Genomic DNA, 20230 nt, shown 5'->3' on the forward strand with positions numbered 1-20230 from the left:
TGTTTACCCATATCACTCACATGCACACTGCTCTCATGTTTTTCTATAATTTCTCGTTTCAATTCTAATGAAAGAATTGCCTTCTTTCTTTTCTCACCACTACCTGTACTGAAACTTAGCTTCTTAGGCCCCATGATTATAAGTAAAATCAAAAAGGAAATGTGAGAAAAGGAAGAAAATAAGCACTGTTAATAACAGACCAAACAGGACAACCACATGATACACACAAGAACAAAGAACAGAGCACTCGACGCTCAATGGTGTCCCTCTTACGTGCTGCCATCTACCGGCGTAAACAAGATCTTCATCGGATGTTGGAGCATTACTTCGGGTGTCGAGACAAAAATTTGATGGAATTTTACTTCGGATGTTGGAACAATCGTATGTAAAGACAATCGTATGTAAAGACAATCGTATGTAGAGGCTCCACTGTATGTTATATACCTTCTGATCTAGGAAACTACAGGAAGAGGTTGACTAGTAAGTTCGAGTCACGAACTGCTGGCGAATTGCCGATGACCGATGAATAGGTGGTCTGTGAGCCGATGGTCAGTTAAGAGATCAGCAAGCTGATTATGGTAACCCTTGGTTGGTCAGAGATGAGCAAGCTGAAGATGGGCTGGTCAGAGATCCGCGAGCTGAGTTCAAAACAAGCTGATGACTGGTTATTGACTAGCAATCTGTGATTGGAAACGCTAGCAATTGGAGATCGTTAGTCATTGGAGGGACTAGAGGTCAAATTTAAGCATCGAGCTAGCAATTGGCGATCTGGTGATCGGCGACCTAGCGATCAGTAAACTGTGGACTAGCCATCAGCAAACAGTAATCTAGAGATCAGACTGTTGATGCTTTCCTGTTTGCAGATGGTAGTCTCTCAAGAAAAAAAAGAAACTTCAGAAGAGACAGGGACCAAGGATTCACCGTTTCGATTCCCCTTGTAAGATGGAATCTTCGGGATCTTGAATCGTTCTGTGAAGCCTTATTCCTCTTTTCCCGGTGGCAATGTTATGTGTTTGTGGGGAGGAATGGGGCAATGGTGACCTATCCAAAAAGTTTTTTTCCTTTTTACTGCCTATTGTGCGAGTGTGTATTAGAGTACTGGAGCGATGGCACACAGGATGATGCTTGTGCTCAATTTCTGCTTGGAGAGCAGGCAAGCGCTGGGTCGTAGGCAAGAACTGGTGCATTGGATCTACGAGCCCTGACTCTTTGGCATGAGCTGGCGCATTACGTAGATCTGAGACCGCAACTGCGCAGGAGGGCGCAGGAAAGGGCGGAAGAGCGCTGGCGGGCAGTAAGGCACTGTGTAGTTTTGTGCATTCTCCCTAGATTGCGCCAAAGCGTGTGACTGGTTGCACAAGGGCGGGTGCATTGGCGCATGTGTGAGAGTACTACGTGGAGACTGCTGGCGCGCAAGATCATTGGAAGGCCATCGGGCACTCGTGCGGGAGACTACTGGCGCAGAAGGAAGGCCGTCAGCGCGAGTGCACGGTAGACTGTTGACACGCGCGCACGCAAGAGCATCGGCACTTGCGCACGCGTAAAATCATCGGCGCGCGTGGGAGACCATCGACGCCCATGAGCGGAAAAAAGTAGGCGCGCGCGGGAGACCATCGGCGGCCGCGTGCGGAAGAAAGTCGGCGCGTGCACTCAAGACTATTGACGCGCGCGCAAGAGCATTGGCGCTCGCGCGTGCGGGAGACCGTCGGCGCGAGCGTGGAAGACTGTCGGAGCTCGCACACACGGAAGACTGTCGGCGCACAGGAGACTGTTGGTGCACGCGCGAAGGTAGCGCTAGTAGGTTGGCAGGTTAGATGGCAGGACGGCCAGCAACTAGGATAAGCCCTTTGGAAGGGCAAACATCCACCAATGGGGACCGTAAAAAGGTCCACGTTAGAGTCCAGGACCGAAGTTCAAAGGACTAAGGTGCAGCGTAAGGTTGCGGTGGTAGGTCTGCTGCGCTGGTAGGTCTGCTCGTAGGATGATCAGGAACTGATGAGCAGCGTGATCCTCCAAAGAGGTCTCTCTATGAATGGCCCCTCTCGCGAACGAGAGAGGTGAACACTTCATAGAAGAGACTTGAAGACGCCCGTGATGACGCCCATGAGGCCCGGTGGATCAGCAAGGTGACCTTTAGCAGTAGCAATCCTCCGAAGAGGAGTCTTTATGAGTGGCCTCTCTCACGAACAAGAGAGGTGAACACTTCGTAGAAGACTTGAAGACGCACATGAGGGCCGGTGGATCAGCAAGCTGACCTTTAACAGTAGCGATCCTCCGAAGAGGAGTCTCTATGAATGGCCCCTCTCGCGAACGAGAGGTGTACACCTCGTAGAAGAGACTTGAAGACGCCCGTGATGACGCCCATGAGGGCCAGTGGACCAGCAAGCTGACCTTCAACAGTAGCGATCCTCCAAAGAGGAGTCTCTATGAGTGGCCTCTCTCACGAACGAGAGAGGTGAACACTTCGTAGAAGAGACTAGAAGACGCCCAAGATGACACCCATTGAGGGCTGGTGGATCAGCAAGCTGACCTTTAGCAGTAGCGATCCTCCAAAGACTAGTCTCTATGAGTGGCCTCTCTCGCGAACGAGAGAGATGAACACTTTGTAGAAGAGACTAGAAGATGCCCATTGAGGGCCAGTGGATCAGCAAGCTGACCTTTAATGGTAGCCATCCTCCGAAGAGGAGTCTATGAGTGGCGTCTCTCGTGAACAAAAGGTATGCACTTCGTAAAAGAGACTTGCCAAGACCGTGCTCCACCCCTGAAGGAAGAGAAACTCAGCAAGGGGGGAGAGAAGTCTGGGCGAAGGCAGCAACAGCAGTCGGAGACGATGAATCTATTAAGATGTGGGAAGTTCTCCCTCTGAAGGGAGAAACAACCTCACACCTGGGAAGGAAACTTTCCCTCAGAAGGGAAGTTGTCCAACCCCTGGAGGGAAACCTCCATTAACGTTTTAAGATGATCTGAAGCGCTGGTCATGTCACGGGAGTACTTCAGAGAGAAGGGATGACGCCCATGACGACGTCCTCTGACGGACGGCAGTGACAGCAGATTCCCCACACATGAACAGAACAGCTCTGCTTGGTTGGCACTCTTAGGCAAACGAAGAAAAACTGCATAGTTAACTGGGAAAAAATAAAATTAACTATTTCAACAGAAATTCCCTAGGGAGGAACTCCGAAGAGGAACCCCGAGGGAACAACAAAAAAAAAAAAAGTATTGCGCCGACAATAAAATTAATTATTTAACAGAAATTCCCTAGTGAGGAACTCCGAAGAGGATCACCGAGGGAACAACATAAAATTAAGTATTGCTTCCTTCCTTCCTCAGTCGACATCCACAGGAGAAGGGGGGAGCGGAGAAACTGTAATAAAAACAGAATTACAATTATTTAAATCAGCTAAAAATATTCACTAATAGTGAGAACCACTGATCCTCCGAAGGGAAGAGTTCCCCACGGAGAAAAGCTGAAAAGTTAAAATACAATTATAATTTCAATAAAAATAATTGAGACAAACAATCGGAAGAGCAACCTAACCCACGTGCAGGAAAGGAGCTTCCCCAATAGTACAATGTTGTTGTAAAAGTGAACGACCTCTAGAAGAGAAAGACCGTAGTCAATCTTTGAGAGGCCACATTCCCTTCGCAGAGAAATCCATGTTTCCCGTAGGAAAAAGGAAAAGGCGAGGACAATAGTTAAATGAAGAGGGTCCAGGCAATGATGATTCCCCTGCGGCGGCCGAGTTAACAGTTATATGCCGACGGGAAGACCGATGGACCAGAGAGGGAGAGGTCGTTCCCCACAAAGTGGAACTCTGCTGGCCTTGCTAATCTACGCAAGTGTCGTTGTCGTATATGTATCACACATACAGCACAAACACTGAAAAGGAAACTTATCACATTCCTATACACATATATATACATAAACATTAAGAATGTTTTCATATATATACAAGTATAAGAAAAAGTAAGTTAAAAGACAAAAATTAATGGCAGTCCAGTATAGGCGAGGAGGGAGAGAGGAAACAACCACTCTCGATCCAAGCCAAAAGTAAAGTGACTAAATCACAGGTGTGTGAACGAGAGTGGTAGCAAGCTACTCCCCCCCTACCCCCGCTAACTAGCGGTGTGGGTAGTTAACCCTTGCTAAATTTTAATGGCTCATTATTTTAGCTCCGCCAAAAGTATAACCCCTAATAAATAGCGTGGTTTGTATTCCAATTACGGAACAACTTTGTTTTCTAAATCTAATCTAGAGGAGTTTACAGGAGAAAAATTTAGTGGTAAACAAAAAGAACTTTTCACATAAAAATTACCTGAAAGTAAATAATGTCCCAAAATCCTTGCAAGTCCTGACACGTAGTCAGCTTCTCTCCGCGCTTTAATTCGCAGTCATCAATTAGTCCCGAAAACTGTGCAAACCTTTCCCTCATCAGTAACTCAGCTTGGCCTGAAACAAATACAAGAATATTATGGCAAGTTTTAAAACCCCCATTACTTCAATTATTTCCAAAAATTTTAAGTTACGAATATTTTGAGTGGTAATTCTAAGTATGGAATTGTGTACATAACTTTAGAATTATTATTGACTACCGTATTTTCCGTCTCATAAGACGCACCTTTTTTCACGAAAAATGCCCCCCAAAATCACCCTGCGTCTTAACACTTGAGAAAAAGTTGTATAAGGGAGTTTGACACCCCTCAAACACCCAACTATTGACATACAAGCACTCAAACTGACAAGAGATAGAATTTAAACCAACAATTATCATTCATATGTAATAAATTCATTTATTTTTATATTGCACTTCCTTTAATGAAGTACGGTAGCATTTTTTTTTTTTTTTTTTGTAATCATTTGATGACTCGCTAATCCCCTTCTACAAGCAAACCTGCCAATTAATGGTCTCGTAGCAGACGACGCTATGACATATTAGTTGTTAATGCAGTGTATATCTATTTTCTCATATTTTGTTGATATTTTGTAATAAAGCAATATATTGATAATGACTTTGTTCCCTGAGTTGCGAAATAATACAGACAGACGTTACCTTGGAAAAAAAAACTTCAGTTTGTTGATTGCAGTATTACCAATTTGCAGAAAAGTAACTAGACCTAGAATCACATAAACAGTAGCAAAATTATTCCACCAAAAAGAATGTCTAGGTTTCTTTAATCAATTATTACATTTTGTGTGAAAATTTATAGGCTATATGAGGAATTTTGGAAATAGTACTAGAATTTTACATCTTTAAAAAATTTTTATGCATCTCTGGCAACGCTGCTTTCATGTAAACAACACTTGAAACACCAAACACACCGACTAAACATGTAGTTGTGGTGGAAACTAAGACTGCTTTAGTGGTTTCTTATATGAATATGTAATAAAATTGGGATAATTGGCATATAGCTAATTAATATTAACTAAAACATTTCATAATTTACCCAAAATAATAAAAATTACTGTGCAAGACAGTAATCACGCTAGAGTCGCTGACTAGGGATTTGTGCTAAGAAATTTTTAAAATCCTCAATTATTTTTCTAAAACTGCCTTGCTCATTTAAGGGTGCGTCTTACCACTTGTAGCGTTTTATGACACGGGAAATACGGTATATGAAAAAAAAATTTTAAAGTAATTTGTATTTTTCCTAACAATACAAACCAGAGTCCTTTACTTACGAGAATGATAACAGCGAAGCTAGAAATACAGCAATCGAGAGGAGCAACACCTCTTCCACGACCCCAATCTCACAAGAGAGCCCACTTCACCTGATACGACGGCAATACAGTAGTCTACTTACGGAGTCTGATGGACTAACTTGTTCAGACCATAGAAGCCTGGTGACCCATCGAGGACATCTTGGAGAGCGCTCTTCTCCAACATGGTCTGGACTTCTACCTGAAGGGCAAAATCGTTCACTGATCCCTTCGCGACGGAATAGGAAATCACTGGATGTTGAGAGAGAGAGAGAGAGAGAGAGAGAGAAAGAGAGAGAGAGAGAGAGAGAGAGAGAGAGAGAGAGAGAGAGAGAGGGGGGGGGATGTGGTACCCCGCACGGAAGATCGAGACCGTCCAAGGGTTGGCCCTAAGGATCTCCCATCTGTCACCTATACACCAGGCATTGTAACACTGGTGGTCGGGTAAGAGGAATGGCTCCTCTACCTCTTCTACCCCTGGTGCCTTTATCAGGAAAGGGCTGCACAGGAGCATTCTTCTTGGCATTGAACTGCCTAGAAGCATTTGACCCTCTTCTATGAGCTTATTTGTGGATGGGGAATGCCCTCGGTACAGATGGTGCCAAAGAGTTGGGGGCGAGATCACTACCCAGTGGAAGAGAGAATCTAGACTCACCTTGCTCCAGGTTTCCACAACTGCGTCAATGTCTTCGAAATTCAACAAGGAAAGCCCCTCCATTTACGAGTTACATAGTTTGAGTGCTTCTCTCTTTGGAAGCTGCCTATGTAACCTTGAAATGATGGAGTCTCGCTTTATCAAGGTCCAGTTCGTCCACTGGTTTGCTACATTGCAAGCAAGAAATTCAACAGTTCTTGCCCCAGAAAGCAAGGTGTTCATAGCTTTTTTTTTTTTTTTTTTAACCGGATCAGCCAAATCCTCTTTGGCTTTCTGATAGCCAACTGAGCCAGACCAGTGGTCGATATATGAAGCGGCTTTCAAAGAAGCCTTTGCAACCCTCTCCAGGTTCACACTCAACGTCACTTGTGTGTGTGTAGATCGCCTTACCTTATGTAAGACTCAACGTCACTTACTGTGCTCCCAACTTGTCCGAGGGCAAGTGTATGCCAATGTCAAGACCGCTGGGTCTAAGAGCAAAGGAGAGGATTCGTCGTGGAATACTTTGTAGTGCAGTACTTCCTTTGCTAAACAAATGGTGCTAGAAGTAATTGTTACTTGCCCTCAGAGAGTCATTAGTCCCAGTGACCTTCTTCCTAGCACCCTTCTCCACCCTAGACCAAGGCAACTCAATCCTGGTCTTAGCAGTTCGGGGGGCCTGGCAAAAGAGTTCAAGGACTGCAATCCATTGATTTTCCTTATGCAGCTCAACATACGACAAGTCAGAATTTTTGTCTTTTGGCTCATCCAACTCCAGACTTGTGCCGTAGGCAAAAATGAGAAAGGTAATGAACTGAGAGCGCCATTATAATGATCTAGAGCAGGGGTTCTTAACCGGGGGTGCTCGCACTCCTAGGGGGTGCGAGCCTGGTTCCTAAAGGGTGCGAGGATACCTGTGAAATATTTAAGAAAATATATGTTTTTACCTACGCTTTAGATTTTTTCGCAGGCGAGCTTTGAATCATCGATTGTTTCAGTCACTTTGTGAGCAAGTAGGCCAAGAACACACTATGCTTTTTTGGGCTCAGGCCATGTCGTCCTGATGGAAGTTTCTATAGGGTAGCTTCCTTGGGTATATTTGACTACAGTGATATTCCCAGAGAATTTACCTTAAGGTATCCAGAATTCTAACTCCTGGAGCAAATATCCCTAATTACATTTAATCAGGGATATCGCATAATATCAGAGGACGTATTCTTGACACGCCACATAGCAATCTACACCCCGAACAGGATTAACACTTCGAAGGGGTCAAGTGGCAAGAAAACGAAAAACGAGAATGAAAGGAGAGCCGCTGGCAAGGCACCTCTCCTATCTCGCTTCGAGTGCGAGCATAGCCCCGCCGACGGCGCCATTTGCATTCCTTTTTGTTTTTTGCGTAGCTCAACAACTCAGTGTTTTCCCTGTGTTTACTCGTAAATCTTGGATTATTTCAACATTATGATGCTTTCTCCAGCCTCTTCTGCCTCAGGAAAGTTGAGTATTATCTTTATTATGTATAAATGTAAGCTCTTGGTGTTTTTAAAATAATTCGATGGCGATATTTTGATTACAAGAGCTGTTGCCTACCAGAGGCGTCCTGGACGCAGTCGCTCGCCATGCATGAGTCATTTAGTTAGCCAGAGCGACATTCCCGGTCCTTATGCTTTGATAATTTTGCTATTTAGCTTTAAAAAGGAATTCTTTATATGATGCTATTAGTATTTCTGTTTCGGCGAATGAATTACCGATCCTAGCCTACGCTAGGCTTCGTAGCCTAGACGTTTGGCCCTAGTACTTTCATGCATGATATTCAGATTTCCAAGTGTTTTAAAATTTATTGAAGCTTTAGCCAGTTTTATACATATAAGATATTGTTGATATTTATTCCAAGATCGTATACAAGAGTTTCGGTGATTCAGGTAATCGATTCTCTTCGCACCTAGGCTAGTGCATATGGAGCCCTAGTATACTTTCTCACACTCCCCGGTTGCTCTTTTCTCCTCGGAGAATAAGTGCAATCCGTTTTTCCCTCTGTTTAAGCCTTGGGCTTAACCCTAATGGTTTATCTGAATAAATATTTAGATATAACTATATTAGGGTGTTTCTGTTCTTTCCTGTTTCCAGAGAATCTGGCTTCAGGAGGGGTCAGGACATCAGAGTTTTTAGTCTGGGTCTGTTTCTTTCTAGCATAGCGAATGAGATTTCCTTGCTAGGCCTAGGGCAGACACAGGAGGCTTAGCCTCCCTAGACCACTTCTGAAGGTTTCTGTATGAGATGATCCCTTCTTCTTGTGATCTAGCAGACTAGTCCAGTGTTGTTGTTCTCGGTTTGAAGGATAAGATTCTTCTTTCCATGTGAATAGCAACACCAAACCTTGTTTTAGTTCTGAGGGAGATGGCAAGTATTGCCGGTCTCCCTCCCATGATTCCCCCTAGGCTAGGATGAGCTTTCTTGGCTGCGCGGTGATCTTTTACTAAAGCAGAGTTTGTAGAACCCTCTTCCCCCTTCCCCCTCTTTCCTTAATGATGCCCTAGCCATTACATCTCTTGGCCGTCGTTCTACATCTGTACCTTGTATAGGCTAAGATGTGGAGCAGACTCAGTCCCTTGGCGGCTGGCAAAGGCCTAACTTCTGTAGAGTGTTCCCCAGACCTCCCTTGGTCTCACATCCATGTCTGTCTGTAGAACCAGGCGGCATGGGATAGAAGGAAGCTTGAATTCACATTCTCCCCTTCCTTATGCTCACTCTCTCTGGATGCCGGGCTGTAAGGCAGTGCCGTCTTATATCCTTACATCCATTCTGTTTCTCTTCTAGTGTTTGTACCCTTGCCCGACTGTTGGCCTAAGTGGCCGGCAGCCGGGCAGGTGGAAGTTCTCTGGTTCTTTTCTACTGCCGGCCAGCATTGGTAGCATACCATTGCCGGCCGGCAACAGAAGCACACCATAAGATCTGCCGGCCGCTACGATTAGCGGCCGGCAGCAGGGTGCTATCGTTTTTAGTTGCCGGCCGGCACACACATTCGAACCAGCGCTCTTCCACCCAATGGTCTAAAGGTAGTATACTTTGTAACTAATTTAAGGTACGTGCTGGCCACACATTATATTATATACAGTAGCCAGTATTTTTACAGTATAGGATATACTGCATGGAGAAAACTATAGTATATAAGATATTATAACACTAAGTTTTCCAACACTCTTGTGTTGTCTTGTACAGCATTTTGTGAAACCGTACAGATGAAGAAAGTGAGTTCTTTCTTTATTAACTATCCAGTATATTAAAATTACTTATATTGGTGTGAGCTACAACTATTTTTCCTTTGGAAATACCTTAATGGTTATTCTAGAATAAGAATGACTATAAAAAACTTTATTATCTGGAAGGTTACAGCAATTGACTGGGCAGGAAATACAAGGGTGTGTCTTTCCTTCTTTCCTTTTTAGCTTAGTTACTTTAAGCTGTATATACTTAACATTTGTTATCCAGTGATACGTTGTTCACTTGATACTCATGGAATTTCTTCTCTTTACAGGAGGACCATCCGAAGTGTGGGAGTTTATTCTGCAACGTCCGCAGCAAGAACTTCTGCGGACATGATTTGTGTAGGAGGCACGCAGCATGCGCAGTCTCCAAAGGTGATCTCCGGTATTAGGACCCGCAGGTATGTACAGTTTGCACAAACCTGATTACCGAGGCGTTTGACGCCCCTAAGTCGGTGGAGTCAAGGGACGCAGCGAGGGAGAAGCTTCGAACCTGGGTGAGGGGCTTCCAGAAGAATACTTCTGGCCCCTATCTTTCAAGTGAGAAGATGAGGGCTTACCTTTTCCCCAAGGCATCAGCAGATGCAGTGATTCCCCAGCCTCAAGCGGAGATACCTCTGGTTCAGATTCCGGTGGATTCTGAAGTCTTGGACGCCCTACAAGACATCCAACTGGACGATAGGATGTCTGAAGTGTCCGAGTACACTGAAAAAGACCTTCTGGCAGAAGACCAGGATGAGGAGCTGACCCAGGCTCCGGACAATGAAGAGGAAGAATTCGACGAGGAGTTGGCTTCTCTGGTTCAGGCCCCTGAACCTGTTCCCTCAACATCGTCTGCTATCCCAGAGGATCTGGGAAGGACTCTTTCTTCCATCATGGGAATGATCCAGCAGATGCAGAAAGAAAATAATGAGAAGGCGACTGCAATGAAGTTGGAGATGCGAAGACTTGCAGCATCACGTGGGCCCCAGAAGAAGCTCAACGTGAAGGACCTTCCCTTGTGCTCAGATGCCAATCCTTGGAGGTATGCCAAGCACATGCCTATGACGACGGGAAAGATCATCATCTCGGAGAGATTGGGCTCAGTCCCCCTTGAGGGGGTGAAATTCTGGCCCAGCAAGGAGTCGTACCCGGACTGCTATGTCCGTCTTAGGAAGGAGCCAGCTTCAAAGGAAGAGACGGAGCCGAAGGAGGTCATAGATTTTGACCAAGCTAAAGCTCAGGCTTTACTGTCAGGCTCGCTGAAGGAGAGGGGCTTCACAAACTCAAAGGTACCTGCTTTGAGTAAGAAGCATCCTTCCTTTGTGGCCTCTCCTACTAGAGCCTTTCCCTTTATGGAAAAAGGGTTTAAGGCTGTTCTGAAAGCAGTCGAGGCCAGTAAACCATGTCCCTCCTTGGAGGAGTGTAAACCCCTGTCCTTGGCCCTATCCATGGACCAAAAAGACTGGAAGGACGTCCATCTTACATTCTCAGTTGGGAAGTTGGAGGCCAATATTGCCGGACGTCAGTTCGGTGAAAACCTCCCGAAGCTGTCCGATTTTCTCTTGCGTAGGGAACAAGAGACAAAAGAGAGACTTGCCGCCTCAATGTCTCTGCAAACGACTTTAGAGACGATGGCAAGTGACCCCAAGGCTCAAGAGATGTTTATGGTAGTGGCCAAAACACATCTGGCCACAGTGACGAAGGACCTTTACAGCTTCGTCAAAGCTAGGAAAGCTTGTAGGGAGTTCGTGTTCGCCTCGGCTGCGGTGAGGCACGAGCCAAGGAAACTAATCTCCTCCTGCATTTGGGGTAAAGACCTCTTCCCTAGTGAAGCGGTCAAAGAGATAGCGGATAAGGCCGCCGCAGAAAATAGAAACCTTCTGCAGAAGTGGAGCCTATCTCTTAAACGAAAGTCTTCCCCGGATGAGGGTCCCCAACCAAAGAGGAAGACTAAGAAGCCTAGGCTACCCTCTCGGCCAGCCAAGCCGTACAGACAGCAACAGCAGCAACTTCCTGTGACCGCAGTGCCCCAGATGGTGGCACAAACCCCGACCACGTACCAGTGGGTACCCCAAGCCGTGACAACACAGTCTCCGGCATTTAACCCAGCATTCGAAGGGCAGTCTACTACCTTTCGAGCAAGAGCTAGAGGATCAGCGAGAGGTTCGTCTAGACGCCCCTCAAGGGGGAGGGGGTTCAGGGAAGGTCGCGGTCAAGGAGGCAAGGCCTCAGGTCAACAGCAGCGGAAGTGAAATGCTTCCGGTAGGAGGGAGACTTCACCTTTTTCGGGAGCGTTGGACCTTCGATCCCTGGGCCCACAGCCTAATCAAGAATGGACTGGGGTGGAGCTGGCACAACACTCCACCTCCGTTCCCACAATTCTTCCAACACTCCACCCCCGTTCTGGAAGAATAAATTCGAGAACTCTTGGAGAAAAGAGTAATCCGAAGGGTAAAGTCCATCAAGTTCCAAGGCAGGCTGTTTTGTGTTCCAAAGAAGGACTCAGAAAAACTCAAGAGTCATTCTGGACTTGTCGCCACTCAACAAGTTCATAGTGAACTACAAGTTCAAGATGCTAACACTGCAACACATAAGGACCTTACTGCCCAAGCGGGCATTTACCGTCTCCATAGACTTGTCAGACGCTTATTGGCACATCCCAATCAATCGTCAACTCTCCTCCTACCTAGGATTCAAGCTACAACGAAGACTCTATGCTTTCAGAGCCATGCCATTCGGGCTAAACATAGCCCCAAGGATCTTCACGAAGCTGGCGAACGCAGCTCTCAAGCACTTACGCCTAAAGGGAATCCAAGTACAGTAGTGGCCTACCTGGACGACTGGCTGGTGTGGGCAGCATCCAAGACAGAGTGCATGCAAGCTTCCCAACAGGTAATCCAGTTCCTGGAACATCTAGGTTTCAAGATCAACAGAAAAGTCTCGGCTTTCTCCATCTCAAAAGTTTCAAGTGGCTGGGAATCCACTGGAACTTACAGTCACACCAACTTTCCATCCCTGTAAAGAAGAGGAAGGAAATAGCAGGTTCTGTCAAGAGACTTCTGGATTCCAAAAGGATATCAAGACGCGAACAGGAAAGAGTGCTGGGCTCTCTCCAGTTTGCCTCAGTAACAGACCCAGTGCTAAGAGCACAGCTAAAGGATGCAACAGGAGTTTGGAGAAGATATGCATCAAACGCGCGAAGAGATCTCATAAGACCAGTACCGACTCGTCTGCGAACGCTTCTCAAGCCATGGTCCAAAGTCAAACAACTGAAGAAATCGGTGCTTCTCCAGCCACCTCCCCCCTCTATGACTATTCATACAGACGCCTCGAAGGAGGGATGGGGAGGCCATTCTCATCGGAACAAGGCCCAAGGAACCTGGTCCAACCTATTCAAGAAATTTCACATAAATTTTCTGGAAGCCATGGCAGTACTTTTTACATTGAAGAAAATCTCCCCTCGCCGCTCGATCCACATAAGATTGGTACTAGACAGCGAGGTGATAGTGAGATGCCTGAATCGACAAGAATCGAGGTCACCTCAAATCAACCAAGTGATGTTGGCCATCTTCCGGCTAGCAGAGAAGAAGAGATGGCACTTGTCAGCAGTTCACCTTCAAGGAGTCCGCAATGTGACGGCGGACGCTCTATCCAGGCTCACGCCGATAGAGTCGGAATGGTCCCTAGATGCAGGATCATTCTCCTTCATCTTGAATCAAGTCCCAGAACTGCAGATAGACCTCTTCGCGACGAAAGACAAGAAGTTACCTCTCTACGTGTCCCCGTACGAGGATCCCCTAGCGGAGGCAGTGGACACCATGTCCCTCGACTGGAACACATGGTCCAGGATTTACCTGTTCCCTCCTCACAACCTTCTATTGAAGGTCCTCGACAGACTGAGATCTTTCAAGGAAAAAGCGGCAGTAGTGGCTCACAAGTGGCCGAATAGCGTATGGTTCCCTCTGGCATTAGAACTACGGCTGAAGTTTCTACCGCTACTGGATCCAGTTTTGACTCAGCGAGTTCAGAAGTCGACTGTCTGCGCTTCATCACTGAAAACCCGAAACCTGCAGCTCATGATTTTCTCTCCCTAGCGGTGAGAAAGCGTTTCGGGATATCAAAAGACAGTATAGACTTTTTAGAGGAATATAAGTCCAAATCCACTAGAAGACAATATGAGTCATCATGGAGGAAGTGGGTGTCCTTTGTCAAGGCGAAGAATCCACAAAAGATCTCGACAGACTTCTGCTTATCTTTCTTCATTCACCTCCATGGTCAAAACTTAGCAGCCAACACAATATCAACGTGCAAGTCCGCCTTGACAAGACCTATTCTAAATGCCTTCCAGGACAACCTCTCTAACGACATTTTTAACAAAATTCCGAAAGCCTGTGCTAGGCTCAGACCATCAGCACCTCCAAAACCCATTTCATGGTCTCTGGATAAGGTTCTTCATTTCGCTTCGCTGATGAACAATGAGGAGTGTGCTTTAAAGGATTTGACCCAAAAAGTTATATTTCTGTTCGCACTCGCTTCAGGGCTAGAGTTAGTGAAATAGTAGCCCTCTCGAGAGAGGAAGGTCGTGTTCAGTTCTTAGATGGGGGAGAACTGAACCTTTTTTCAGACCCAACGTTTCTTGCCAAGAACGAGCTACCCACCAACAGGTGGGGTCCTTAGAGAATCTGCCCTCTGAAAGAAGATGCATCTCTATGTCCAGTGGAATGCTTAAAGGTCTATCTTCGTAGAACTTCAGACTTTAGGTGAGGTCAGCTGTTTAGGGGGGAAACATCAGGTTCAAATTTATCTCTGAAACAACTAAGGGCGAAAATCACCTATTTTATTCGCAGAGCGGATCCAGATAGTACACCCGCAGGTCACGATCCGAGGAAAGTTGCCTCGTCAATAAATTTCTTTAATAACATGGATTTCGAACATCTTCGCTCATACACTGGCTGGAACTCTTCCAGAGTATTCTTTAGACACTATGCGAAACAAGTGGAGCAATTGAAGAGGTCTGTGATAGCAGTGGGTAGTGTCGTCAAACCTACTGTTTAACTCTGCGAGGAACAGCGAAATTAATTGGGACGATTAATTCTAGGGTGGGTGTGTAGTCACGGACTGTTCTACAGACTAGGTGTTAGGTCACTAAGGTGGCCTCGTTGACTGTTCCATAATCAAAGGTGAACCTAGCATAAGTGCAGACACGTGAGCCAAGCGTTTCCAACGCCAGTGTGGTTGAATAGTAAGACAGACTTTTATGATTTTAATATCTCAATATTAAAAGTGGCGCTTATGTTCTTTCTTTTCAGATACACAATTTTTCTGCTTACTATGATCCTTATGCTTATTTGTTGGTTATCCTCTTCTTATACTTGTATAATTGCTGATTAACCTGTTTTTATTTTATTGATTGTCAATAAACTAGTTCTTGTGAACCTTGAGTCTCATTCGCCTGTGTCATTTTACTGGAAAATGGTTTAGCATTACTTAAACTATGTATAATTTTAACATGAATAATCCTGATAGGTTGTTCCTGACTGCAAGCAAACTTTCATTGGTTTATGCTTTCCCCTAGTAGGGAGGAATCCATGCCCTATAGGGACGGTGGCGGATATGCAGTTTTCTTCCTATCCGGATATAAACCTTTGTCCAATCCAGTAATAGAACGGGGGACTTGTCGGTATTTCATATCGACACAAGCGGTTCTTCTACAAACTTTGCTTTACATAATATAGGGTGAGACCACTATATTGGCTTGTCTGTTATTCATACATAGCTATATGTACTCCTCGAGACTTTTTCCAGAGTCGAGTATGACTCTTCCCTGTAGGGGGCAGTTAGCAGTTTAGATGAATTGATGTATGACGGTAACATCTTAGGTCTCTAGGTCTAGGCTGACCGGGAAATACCTTCTTGAGAGTACGGCACGTTTTGAGAATACACAGATACAATAATGCTCTGATATATTTCCATCAGGACGACATGGCCTGAGCCCAAAAAACGGATTTTGAGCGGAGCGAAAAATGTTATTTTTATTAATAAAATAAATTTTTGAATATACTTACCCGATAATCATGTAGCTGTCAACTCCGTTGCCCGACAGAATTCTATGGAGGGATACGCCAGCTATCACAATACTAGAAGGGGGTGTACTTACCAGCGCCACCTGTGGCCAGGTACTCAATCATTTGTTGTTTACACCTCCTCAATTATTCCTCGGTCCACTGGTTCTCTCTGGGGAGGAAAGGGAGGGTCGATTAAATCATGATTATCGGGTAAGTATATTCAAAAATTTATTTTATTAATAAAAATAACATTTTTCAATATTAAACTTACCCGATAATCATGTAGCTGATTCACACCCAGGGAGGTGGGTGAAAACCAGTGTACATGATTAAAGGATAGCTAAGTATCCCCAAATTTCATATAACAGTTATCTCAAATAACAATGAAATAATAAGTACCTGGTAAGGAAGTCGAATAGAACCGTTACTCTGCCTTTTATTTAAAGTTCGTCTTCCTTACTGAGCGCAGCGTTCCTCTTGGAGGCTGAATCAACCCAAAGGTGCCAAAGTACAAGGGGTTGCAACCCTACTAAAGGACCTCTACCAAACCTTTAACCCAGGCGCTTCTCAAGAATGAATAGACCACCCGCCAAATCAAAAGGATGCGGAAGGCTTCTTAGCCTACCGTAACAACCATAAAACAACAACAAAAGTATTCAAGAGAAAGGTTAAAAAGGTTATGGGATTATGGGAATGTAGTGGCTGAGCCCTCACCTACTACTGCACTCGCTGCTACGAATGGTCCCAGGGTGTAGCAGTTCTCGTAAAGAGACTGGACATCTTTCAGATAAAATGATGCAAACACTGACTTGCTCCTCCAATAGGTTGCATCCATAATGCTCTGCAGAGAACGGTTTTTATTAAAGGCCAACGAAGTAGCTACAGCTCTTACTTCGTGGGTCCTTACCTTCAGCAATGCAAGGTCTTCCTCCTTTAAGTGAGAATGTGCTTCTCTGATCAGAAGCCTTATATAGTACGAAAGCCCATTCTTGGACATGGGTCTCGAGGGTTTCTTGATGGCACACCATAAGGCTTCTGACTGTCCTCGAATAGGTTTAGACCTCTTCAGATAATATTTGAGAGCTCTGACAGGGCAAAGAACTCTCTCTAGTTCGTTACCTACCAAGTTGGAGAGGCTAGGTATTTCGAACGATCTAGGCCAAGGACGTGAAGGAAGCTCGTTCTTTGCTAGGAATCCAAGCTGAAAAGAACATGTAGCTGATTCGGTTGTGAAACCAATGTTCTTGCTGAAGGCATGAACCTCACTGACTCTCTTAGCTGTTGCAAGGCAAACGAGAAAAGCAGTCTTGAGGGTAAGATCCTTGAAGGAAGCTGACTGGAGAGGTTCGAACCTAGATGTCATAAGGAACCTTAAGACTACGTCCAGATTCCAGCCTGGAGTGGAAAGACGACGTTCTTTAGACGTCTCAAAAGACTTGAGAATGTCTTGAAGGTCCTTGTTGGAAGACAGGTCCAAACCCCTGTGGCGGAGGACTGAGGCCAACATGCTCCTATACCCTTTAATTGTAGATGTTGAAAGGGATCTCTCATTCCTAAGATGAAGAAGGAAGTCAGCTATTTGGATCACAGAGGTATTGGTAGAGGATATTGAATTGGCTCTACACCAGCTTCGGAAGACCTCCCACTTAGACTGGTAGACTCTACGAGTGGAAATTCTTCTAGCTCTGGCAATCGCACTGGCTGCCTCCTTCGAAAAGCCTCTAGCTCTAGCGAATCTTTCGACAGTCTGAAGGCAGTCAGTCGAAGAGCGTGGAGGTTTGGGTGCAACCTGTCTACGTGTGGTTGACGTAGAAGGTCCACTCTTAGAGGTAGAGTCCTGGGGAAGTCGACTAGCCATTGACGTACCTCTGTGTACCATTCTCTTGCAGGCCAAAGGGGAGCAACCAGCGTCAGCCGTGTCCCTTCGTGCGAGACGAATTTCTGCAGAACTTTGTTTATAATCTTGAACGGAGGGAATGCGTACAGGTCGAGATGGGACCAGTTCAGAAGAAAAGCATCTACATGAACCGCTGCAGGGTCTGGAACAGGGGAACAATAAAGCGGAAGTCTCTTGGTGATGGAGGTGGCAAACAGGTCTATGGTAGGTTGACCCCACAACGTCCAAAGTCTGTTGCACACACTCTTGTGGAGGGTCCATTCCGTGGGAATGACCTGATTCCTTCTGCTGAGGCGATCCGCTGAAACATTCATATCGCCCTGGATGAACCTCGTGACCAGAGTGAGGTTTAGACCTCTTGACCAAATGAGGAGGTCCCTTGCGATCTCGTAAAGGCTCCTCGAATGGGTCCCTCCTTGCTTGGAGATGTAAGCCAAGGCTGTGGTGTTGTCTGAATTGACCTCCACCACTTTGCCTAGCAGGAGGGACTTGAAGTTCAACAGGGCAAGATGGACTGCTAACAGTTCCTTGCAATTGATGTGGAGTAATCCTTGTTCCTTGTTCCACACTCCTGAGCATTCCCGTCCGTCCAAGGTCGCACCCCAGCCCGAGTCCGATGCATCCGAGAAGAGATGAAGATGGGGGGTCTGGATGGCCAATGATAGACCCTCCTTGAGAAGAAGATTGTGCTTCCACCACCGGAGAGTGGTCTTCATCTCTTGGTTGATAGGGATAGAGACTGCTTCTAGAGTCGAGCCCTTGTCCCAATGAGCTGCAAGATGGAATTGAAGAGGGCGGAGGTGGAGTCTCCCCAGCTCGACAAACAGGGCCAGAGATGAGAGGGTCCCTGTGAGACTCATCCACTGTCTCACTGAGCAATTGCTCCTCTTCAGCATGCTCATGATGAACTGTAGGGCTTGGTTTATCCTGGGGGCCGATGGAAAAGCCCGAAAATCCCGACTCTGAATCTCCATTCCCAGGTACACAATGGATTGGGAGGGAATGAGTTGAGATTTCTCTAAATTGACTAATAGACCTAGGTCTCTGATTAGATCTAAAGTCCAAGAGAGGTTCTCCAGACAACGACGACTCGTGGAGGCTCTCAACAGCCAGTCGTCTAGGTAGAGGGAGGCTCTGATGTTCGATAAGTGCAGGAATTTCGCTACATTCCTCATCAGATGAATAAAGACCATAGGAGCTGTGCTTAGGCCAAAACACAGGGCTTGGAACTGATAGACAACCTTTCCGAAAACGAATCTCAGGAAAGGTTGGGAGTCTGGATGAATGGGAACGTGAAAGTATGCATCTTTCAAGTCCAACGAGACCATCCAGTCCTCCTGTCTGACCGCTGCTAAGACCGACTTGGTCGTCTCCATAGTGAACGTCTGCTTGGTGACATACTCGTTGAGAGAGCTGACGTCCAGCACCGGTCTCCAACCTCCTGTCTTTTTGGCCACAAGAAAGAGACGGTTGTAGAAGCCCGGGGATTGATGATCCCGGACTATAACCACTGCCTTCTTCTGCACAAGTAGCGACACCTCCTGTTGCAATGCTAGCCTCTTGTCCTCTTCTTTGTAGTTGGGAGAGAGGTTGATGGGCGATGTGGTCAGAGGCGGTTTGAGGCAGAATGGAATCCTGTAACCGTACCTCAGCCAACTGACAGACTGTGCGTCTGCACCTCTCTTCTCCCAGGCTTGCCAGAAGATCTTGAGCCTGGCACCTACTGTTGTCTGGAGAATCTGAGAGTCAGTGCTTTCCCTTTGATGTCCTGGGTCCTTTCTTAGACTTGCCCCTGTGAGAGACTGGACGGGAGCTTCCTCGGCTGGGGGCTCTACCACGAAAGGGCGGTATGAACCTAGAGGCCGGGGTATCAGCCACTGGAGAGCGATAAGTCTTGGGGACAGAGGTGGTAACCTTAGACTTACGAGCCGATGAAGCTACAAGATCGTGCGTGTCCTTCTGAATCAGGGCAGCCGACAAGTCCTTAACTAGCTCCTCGGGAAAGAGGAACTTTGAGAGTGGAGCAAAAAGGAGCTGTGACCGCTGGCACGGTGTAATGCTGGCTGAGAGGAAGGAACACAGTTGTTCTCTTTTCTTCAACACCCCTGATACAAATAACGACGCTAGCTCACCCGATCCATCCCTGATAGCCTTATCCATGCAGGACATAATCAACATGGCAGAGTCTTTGTCCGCAGAAGATGTTTTCTTGCTGAGGGCTCCCAGGCACCAGTCGAGAAAATTGAACATTTCGAACGCTCTGAACAACCCTTTCAGAAGATGATCCAGGTCTGAGAAGGTCCAACAAACCTTCGAGCGTCTCATCGCAGTCCTCCTAGGCGAGTCCACCAGACTTGAGAAGTCAGCCTGGGCAGAGGCAGGAACTCCCAAGCCTGGTGCTTCCCCTGTGGCATACCAAACGCAACCTTTCGATGCGAGCTTCGTTGGAGGGAACATGAAGGAAGTCTTGCCCAGGTGTTGTTTAGACTGAAGCCACTCCCCTAAGGTCCTTAAGGCCCTCTTGGAGGATCTAGCTAGGACAAGCTTAGTATAGCTCGACTTAGCTTGTTGCACGCCTAGCGAAAACTCAGATGGAGGAGAGCGGGGAACAGCAGAGACGAAGTGGTCAGGGTAAAGCTCCCTGAGTAGAGCCAAGACCTTTCTAAAATCAACAGACAATGGAGAAAGCTT

At 46.2% G+C, this 20230-nt stretch overlaps 1 protein-coding gene across 1 annotated transcript in view; it reads right to left on the reverse strand.

Annotated features, from left to right (window-relative positions):
* Positions 1 to 20230, reverse strand: part of LOC137623198 (disks large-associated protein 5-like) — a 156422-nt gene that overhangs the window by 71354 nt on the left and 64838 nt on the right. Inside the window, exon 3 of the mRNA XM_068353902.1 lies at positions 4317 to 4450. Within this exon, the coding sequence (XP_068210003.1) occupies positions 4317 to 4450 (134 nt within the window). The remainder of the gene's footprint in view (positions 1 to 4316; positions 4451 to 20230) is intronic.

This window comes from Palaemon carinicauda, chromosome 30, assembly GCF_036898095.1.
Source record: "Palaemon carinicauda isolate YSFRI2023 chromosome 30, ASM3689809v2, whole genome shotgun sequence".
NCBI lineage: Eukaryota > Metazoa > Arthropoda > Malacostraca > Decapoda > Palaemonidae > Palaemon > Palaemon carinicauda.